This window comes from Octopus bimaculoides, chromosome 8 (genome assembly GCF_046866305.1).
Source record: "Octopus bimaculoides isolate indiv1 chromosome 8, ASM4686630v1, whole genome shotgun sequence".
NCBI lineage: Eukaryota > Metazoa > Mollusca > Cephalopoda > Octopoda > Octopodidae > Octopus > Octopus bimaculoides.
Window position 1 is genome coordinate 79,239,790 of NC_142935.1, and position 8,646 is coordinate 79,248,435.

An 8,646-nucleotide genomic window follows, 5' to 3' on the forward strand; every position below is an offset into this window, starting at 1 on the left:
CCGATAAAATACCGTATGGGTAAAATGTTTTTACTTTCGGAAAATTTTGACTGTCGCATTTGAATTTGGCTCTACACGTTATAGTTATTTTGCCTTACAATGCTAGTGCATATTTCGACTTCAGTTTTAAGAAAGCCTTCGACTGTTTTACAAATTTAAGCTTAAGCTTTTCTGAGGTTTATTTTTATTGTTTACTCACGCAATTCTTTATGTTACATCAAATTAATGTACAATTTCCTTATTTTAACATTTTAACATTATATACACCGGACAGTCCTTTTTTAAAAACATTGTTTGCGTATATACGTTATGATGTATATATTTATCTTAATGTGACGATATGTCTCCATATATTTATGCGTATGTACGTATTGTAGTTATGTGTAATTATGTATATGTATGTATGTGTGTGCGTATATATATATATATATATATATATATATATATATATATATATGTATGTGTATATATATATGTGTGTGTGTGTATGTGTATATATATGTGTGTGTGTGTGCGTGCGCGAGCGTGAGTGTATATATATATATATATATATATATATATGGGAGAGTTTACGAAAAGAAACAACAGACGAAGACAGGTGGTGTAAACAACAAATGGATGTATTAGTATAACGCTCAGGAATAGAGAAAGTCTTTAACGTTTCGAGCCTACGCTCTTCACCTGAAAGGAACACAGAAAGAAGCAAGGAGAGAAACAAGGAGAGAAAAAAATATAAATGTAGTGGTCAGCGATCTATCATTGAGAATGCCGGACAGAAGGATCACACAGGAGAGCTAAGAAAAAGGAGAGATAACAAAGAAGTGGTGAACCCAAGACGAGAAGGTGCGTGTGTGTGAGAGAATGCTGATGATCTTAACGTATGCATGTATGTATGTAGGTGTGAAGGTGTGAAAATGTGTGGAAGGGAGTTGGTCAGTGCTAGTGTGTGCGTGGTGGAGTGTTGTGATGTGATGTGTTGTGTGATATGGTGTAGCGTGGTGTGATGTGAAGGTGTTGGGAGGCGAGAGTGGTGAAGCATGGGTGGGGGTAGAGGTAGGGGTATGTGGGTAGGCAGAGGTTGGGGTGGGTGTAGGGATGGGATTGGGTAGGATGGGAAGGTGGGGTAGGAGTGTGTAGGGGTGGGATAGGCTTATGAGGGAGAGTTGACGATGAAGGGGAAGGTAAAGGTGAATATAAGAGAAGGGGAAGGTGGGTATGAGGGGAGGGAGAAAGAGAGGAGAGAGAAAGAGAGTAAGAGAGAGAGTAAGAGAGAGAGAAAGTAAGAGAGAAGAGAGAAAGAGTAGGGGTGAAGCGAAGTAGGAGTGAAGAGAAGTAAAGAGAAGTAGGAGTCGGAGCAGGAGAGGAGAGGTGGGTGGGAGGAAGTAGCAGGGAGGGCGGAGGGGGAGAGAGAGGCAAGGGAAGGGGGTTAGATGAAGAGGGGAGGGGAGTTGAGCCCATGGGGCGCAAAAGAGCGAAGAGAAAAGATTAATCCCTGTTCACGGCGCAAACAGGAGTCCGGTTGGCCCCTGTGCAAGGTCAATCCAAACACGGACAGATGTTGCTGCAAAGAGTGACCGGTCGAGTGGAAATGGCGTGACATCGATATATATATATATGTAAAAGTTTATATATGTGAGAGAAGTTCACAATTAAAACCAGTTTCACTTCTACCTCTGAGTAACTAATTTATGTAATAACATGCTCAGGTTGTGGACAACACTATATTGGACAGACGAGTGTGACTTTGAGACGGAGAACCACTCTACATAAAGAGCAGATCTGTTTCCCCGCAATACAAATTCCTTTAAGTGAACACAGAGAAATGTGCAGGTAACAAGAAACCAAATTTCACATTTTCCCCCTTCTACCAGTGCAAAGATACAATTTCTCTACAAGAACGCTTAAATAAATCAAGTTTTTTCATCGAAAAATACAGAACGCATAACCAACGTTGATCTCTTTACATATTTTAATTCACGATTACAATACTGTACATATATCTCTCCACTAAACTAGTTTTCGAATTTGTGTGTGTGTGTGTGTGTGTATATATATATATATATTATTATTATTATATATATATTTATTTTCTCCTAGTTAATAAATAACTCGGACAAAATAAATAGCTACCAGGATAGCAAAGATCACAGTTCTCATATTCGGTTAAAATGCCTTACGTTTAAGCTGGTTCCCATGCATTTCCTTGAAGAGAAGATTACATTCTTATCAACATCACCTATTCCTATGGAAGGTATAATTTGTAATCTTCGAAACATATGTTGGAAATAAAAGTATGCAGTTAACATATGCGTTTTACTCCATTTACTAAATTTATATATATTTAGTAAATATATATATATATATATATATATATATATATATATATATATATATATATATATATATATGTAAAAATCAACACTTTCTTCTCTAAGCCTAGATTCGAAACCGAATCTAAGAATTCTCGGTCGTCCAAACCATCACGATCAACAGGCGCGAAAACAGTTTTTTTTTTGTCCTGTCAAAAAGTGATTGATCATCTCCCTTTGACCTACGACCTCAGCCCCTCAGCCATGTCAGGCAAAGTTCAAATGGACAGGAGCTGACCTATTTAGGCACAAACTCTGCTGCACTATGTCTGTCCTTCTAGCTGCCACGATTATTATAAATATGGTGGTCAAAAGGCAGACGAGGGGAGAAGGGCCTAGCAGGCAAACGAGAAAGGTCTACACACAACAGGTTTTGGTGACCGCAGAGACCAGAGCAATGTTCGAAGTTCCACGGTAGACTACTGTCTCAGATGAACTACGCGCGCGCACACGCACACGCACACACACACACACACACACACACACACACACACACACACACACACATTAATTTCTGACATATCATTTCCAGATGTACCCTGTTTCTATTTCTAGCAACTGGTAGCAGTTGTCAACATTTTGCATGTAGTGAAGAATTATGTGTACCAACAACAAATTATGTGCAGTGAATAAATTATTTTAACTATAAATCGATTCATTCATTTGTCTACTTTAAAGGTATACACATTCCTTTTGTATCTGTTCACCATGATACACATCTAACCACTACATTTGATGATCCCGTCAACGAATTGCGGTCTTCCCTTGAACCAGCTTCACCAACCGAACGGCATTTGGAAAATGAAGACGTTTTTGTACTGCGGTTGAATTTTCCATTTCGGTACTACGCTTCCTGATCCCGTCGAAGAATCACAGTTTGCACATCACCCGACAACGAAACAGAACTGAGAATTCTTGCGAACACAATGGCTCTCCCAGAACAGAATCCAGCGGCGAACATATCTCCTATCGACATGGCGGCAATTTCGTTGAGAATTCCTCCATTCTGGACCCACAACCCTGCATTATGGTTTTACCATATAGAGGCACAGTTTTCTTTTCACCGAGTACTGAGCGATGCGTCCCGACTATCACACGTAATCGGTTCCTTATCGCCAGAAATTACGAACGTCGTCCGCGATCTCATTATGGCACCATTCGGTTCTGTGTCGTACGACACTTTTAAAACGACACTCATAGACAGAACTTCCGAGTCCCAACAGAAGCGACTTCACCAGCTTCTGATATCGGAAGAGTTGAGTGATAAAACCCCTTGTCAGCTTCTACGCAGAATGAAGCAGCTTCTTGGATCCTCCCCGACAGAATTTTCGAGCAGCTTTTTCTCCAGCGTCTACCCTCCAACACGCATGTGGTCCTCGCTTCTACACGGGAATCCACATCCATTGAGGAACTGGCGGAACTAGCGGACAAAATAGCCGAGGTACAGCACAGCTATTCAACTGTATCGACGGTGACGCCAGCCGCTCCCACTACCAATCCTTTCCTTTCGCCGATCAGTTCTTCCGAAATTTCGGACTTGCGTTCATTAATGACGCAGCAAGCAGCGCAGATACAGACCCTCACAACTCAAATACAGGCCCTATCGCTTGGTATCCAGCGTCGAAGTAGCTGCCGATCGTGTCGATATGGTAGACGGTCCCGAAGCCCCAGTGCTACCCGCAACTCACATGAAACGTGTTGGCACCACCGAAAGTTCGGAACACGGGCGCAAAAATGCACTATCCCATGTTCGTTTTCATCATCCAGTTCGAGAAACGACACAGCCAAGAATTGAACGCGACGGAAGTTCCTGGCTCGCACCCACAAAGTCGCCTGATTTTCGTTTGCGATCGTGTAACAGGCACACGTTTCCTGGTTGAAACCGGCGCGGAAGTCAGCATCATCCCTGTTTCCAATACTTTAGGAAAAAGAAAAGAGACACCAGTCTGTCTTCAGGCAGTTAACCGCTCGCCCATTCTAACCTACGGTGAACAGACCCTAACGCTAAACTTGGGACTACGCCGCACCTTCCAGTGGGTGTTTGTCATTGCTAAACTGCCGACCCCTATCTTAGAAGCCGATTTCCTGCATCATTTCGGTCTCCTGGTAAGACATTAAAAATAGACGACTTGTCGACAGCACCACGCAGCTTACTGTGCGCGGCATAGCCGCTCGTATGACCACAGTCAGCCCAACTATATTGCTCACAACGACAACTCGTCACAGTGCTATTCTGAAAGAATATCCAGACGTCGCTCGACCAAGTATTCCACAACCAGCCGATCAAGCACGAAGTCACCCACCACATCAAAATCAGCGGTCCACCTGTTGTTGCAAGGCTCAGAAGGTTACCATCTGATCGTCTTAAGGCCGTCAAGAGGGAATTCCAGCACATGCTCGACCTTGGAATCATCCGCCCGTCCAGAAGCACCTGGTCCTCACCAATACACTGCGTTCCAAAAAAAATCATCGACCGATTGGCGAGTTTGCGGTGATTACCGATCGCTGAATAAAAGTACTGTCAGTGATGCATATCCAGTCCCCTTTTTTCAGGATTTTTCTAGCTCGCTGCATGGAGCTCGCATCTTTTCCAAGATCGACCTTGTGCGAGCTTACAACCAAATCCCAGTGGAACCTGCGGACATAGCCAAAACAGCAGTTACTACACCCTTCAGAATGTCTGAATTCCTGCGTATGCCTTTCGGTCTACGCAATGCGGCACAGACATTCCAAAGGTTTATCGACATGGTTACTAGAGGTTTGCCTTTCGTCTATGCCTACATAGACGACATACTCGTGGCCAGTAGCTCGGACGAAGAACATGACCAACACCTGCTATTCGAATGCCTCCGCAAATACGGTGTTGTTATCAACCCAAGAAAATGTTCGTTCGGAGTTGCTTCCCTTCATTTTCACGGGCACGCACATCGTCGATAAGGATGGCATTCGTCCCCTTCCAGAGAAAGTCAAGGCCATCGTGGATTTTCCACCACCCACATCTCTCTGCAGATTAAGGGAATATCTTGGTCTAGCGAATTTCTATCGAAGGTTGGTACCCCACCTCGCTGAGATAGCGCAACTGCTCACTGATTTGCTACGTCAGCGAACTTGCAAAAATACGAATATTGCCCTGCATGAAGATCAACTCGCCTCTTTCGCTGCCCTGAAAAAAGCGTTATCCAACGCTACCATGTTGGTTTATCCAAAACCAGACGCCCCATTGTGTTTACTCGTTGATGCATCTGTTTCCGGAGCTGGAGGTGTACTACAGCAGTTTGTTGATGGTATATGGCAACACCAAGCCGGATCGCTACTCGCCGAGAGAAATCCACCACCTCGACTTCATATCGCAGTATACGACGGATATACGACACATCAAAGGGAAGACCAACTTAGCAGCCGATGCTCTTTCACGTACGCAGATCAATGCTATCCACACATGGAAGCTGACCAGGAGAATGACGAAGAACTTCTAAAGCTCCGGAATTCGTCATCTCTGAAATTTCAGCATGTTCCGCTACCGTCGTCCACGGCCCATCTTTGGTGTGATATCTCCACCGGTCACCAACGCCCTTATATACCACAGAAACATCGTCAAGAAGTTTTCTCTGCTCTGCATTCTCTGTCATATCCTGGTAATCACTCCACTCAAAAGCTGATATCGACCCGTTTTATGTGGACCAGTATCAACAAGGATATCAGAGAATGGACCAAGTGCTGTGTCGCGTGCCAAAAAGCGAAAACCTACCGGCACATAAAATCATCAGTCGGTTCCTTTTCGCAACCCGACGCACGATTTCAGCACGTTCACATTGACATCGTGGAACCTCTGCCACCTTCGCAGAATTATACACATTTGCTTACCTGCGTAGACCATTTTTCGCAGTGGCCCGAAGCTTGGCCCTTATCTGATACATCGGCGGAAACGGTCGCCAAAACGCTGATATCACAATGGGTTTTCACGTTTTGGTACACCTGCAACAATCACCACCGACAGAGGACGTCAGTTCGATTCCCATCTCTTCACCGAGCTGACTCATCTCCTCTGGTATAAACACACCCGCACTACGGCTTACCACTCTGCAGCAAATGGCATGGTTGAACGTTTTCACCGCCAACTCAAGGCATCCATAAAAGCATCTTCAGACAGTTTTCACTGGCTGGAACATCTTCCCCTCCTTGGTATTCGATCCACGGTTAAGGAGGAAGTTGGATATACTCCGGCTGAACTCATCTATGGCACAGCACTCACCTTACCTGGACAGATGATCGAACCTGTTTCATCACAAGACCTTCCTGACCCAGCACAATATGTGCATCGATTACGGACATCCATGTCGCATTTGTCACCTGCAGTCCCCAGACAACAGAACGTCGTTTCACATGTCCCAAAAGACATCAACACTTGGACTCATGTTTTCGCGAGGAATGATGGGATACCATCCCAACTTCAGCCACCATATTCCGGGCCCTACAAAGTTATCAAAAGAGGACCCAAGTATTTCGTTCTCGATATTGAAGGTAAACGAAATACAGTATTGACTGATCGTTTGAAAAAAGCCTTCATCGAGGACGACTTACATTCAGTTCCCTCCGTTCCTAGAACGGACTCATCAACTCCAGCAGATACCACGGATTCTGCACAACCCCGGCACACCAAATCGGGAAGAACAGTTCGATGGCCCGCAAGGTTTGTGCAGGTTTTTCAGGTAAGTCCCAATTCTTAACCTACCCATCTTCTTAAATGAAATGCATACATCAACACATAACTCACATGACTGCATCACCCACATACAAAACTAAAGAAATCAATGAACATTTTATATATATAAAAAAAAGGGAAAACAAGAAAAAAAAAACGTTGTTCCAAATCAACGAAAAACTTTCTGTATGAACATTTACTGAACATTTCACAAGGGATTTTTTCGATGAACATTTCTTTCATTTTGTGTACGTACATATGTTTTACTTTCTTTTAAAACTGTTTTGCCTTCTTGTAAAAATATTTTGCTACCTGTATGCTTACACACACTTGCAACAGTCACATTCTTATGTGTGCTACCATTTGATCTTTTGCGCCACTGAAAGACAACCTGCCTCTATTAGACCTCTAGTGGGTCGAGTATTCAATAGACGCACATTTCTTTCAGCGCACATTTCTTTCAGCGCACATTTCTTTCAACGCATGTTTCTGCCTGGGCACATATATGCATTGCCCACCATATAGCACACACCAACAGTGAATCTTTGCTTCAAATTTTTATATCCCATGTTTTTGACATATATTCAATTGTCTGTTACACTTTGTAAAATTTTTCTGCATACAAACAAAAAATAACGTTTCCAATATCGTTCGATCTCTGTGGCTTTCTCACTAGAAGTGGGGTAGTGTAAAAATTAACACTTCCTTCTCCAAGCCTAGATTCGAAACCGAATCTAAGAATTCTCGGTCGTCCAAACCACCACGATCAACAGGCGCAAAAATAGGTTTTCTTTGTCCTGTCAAAAAGTGATTGATCATCTCCCTTTGACCTACGACCTCAGCCATGTCAGGCGAAGTTCAAATGGACAGGAGCTGACCTATTTAGGTACAAACTCTGCTGCACTATGTCTGTCCTTCTAGCTGCCACGATTATTATAAATACGGTGTTCACCAGACAGACGAGAGCAATGTTCGAAGTTCCACGGTAGACTACTGTCTCAGATGAACTACGTACACACACACACGCACACACACACACACACACACACACACACACACACACACACACACACACACACACACACACACACACACACACACATTCATTTCTGACATCATTTCCACAGATGTACCCTGTTTCTATTTCTAGCAATTCGTAGCAGTTGTCAACATTTTGCATGTAGTGAAGAAGTATGTGTACCAACAACAAATTAAGTCCAGTGAATAAATTATTTTAACTATGAATCGATTCATTCATTTATTTACTTCAAAGGCATACACATTCCTTTTTCGTCTGTTCACCATGATACACATCTAACCACTACATATATATATATATATATATATATATATATATATATTTTCCGACCTTCTTACCAAAAGCTGAACAGTGATCTCCCCTATCCACAATAATACTTGTTGAATCATTCACTCAAATTTCACACACAAAATGGATCCAAAAATTTCTTAAGAAAATATTTAAATAAATTTTAATGTCATGAATAGCTAAAGCGAAACTAGTCGACAAACATAATACAAGATATATTTAAAATTATATTAAAACTATGTACAGTG

The 8,646-nt window shown here is 42.6% G+C and overlaps 2 protein-coding genes across 2 annotated transcripts; both read left to right on the forward strand.

Moving 5' to 3' along the window:
- The first annotated feature begins 3,295 nt into the window (after positions 1-3,295).
- On the forward strand, positions 3,296-3,793 carry LOC149134469 (uncharacterized). Its single transcript, XM_089355923.1, has one exon. It carries the CDS (start codon positions 3,296-3,298, stop codon positions 3,791-3,793), a length of 498 nt encoding a protein of 165 aa, XP_089212049.1.
- Positions 3,794-6,463: 2,670 nt separating this feature from the next.
- LOC106878925 (uncharacterized) lies at positions 6,464-8,299 on the forward strand. Its single transcript, XM_089355924.1, has 2 exons — positions 6,464-7,078; positions 8,222-8,299. The coding sequence occupies exons 1-2, from the start codon at positions 6,464-6,466 to the stop codon at positions 8,297-8,299; spliced, it is 693 nt and encodes a 230-aa protein (XP_089212050.1).
- Positions 8,300-8,646: the final 347 nt, after the last annotated feature.

Bases quoted from the DNA above. Each gene is read 5' to 3' on its own strand.
- LOC149134469 (XM_089355923.1), top strand. From the start codon at position 3,296: ATGGCTCTCCCAGAACAGAATCCAGCGGCGAACATATCTCCTATCGAC.
- LOC106878925 (XM_089355924.1), top strand. From the start codon at position 6,464: ATGGTTGAACGTTTTCACCGCCAACTCAAGGCATCCATAAAAGCATCT. The intron at 7,079-8,221 runs GTAAGTCCCAAT...TTCTATTTCTAG, and splicing joins GGTTTGTGCAGGTTTTTCAG to CAATTCGTAGCAGTTGTCAA.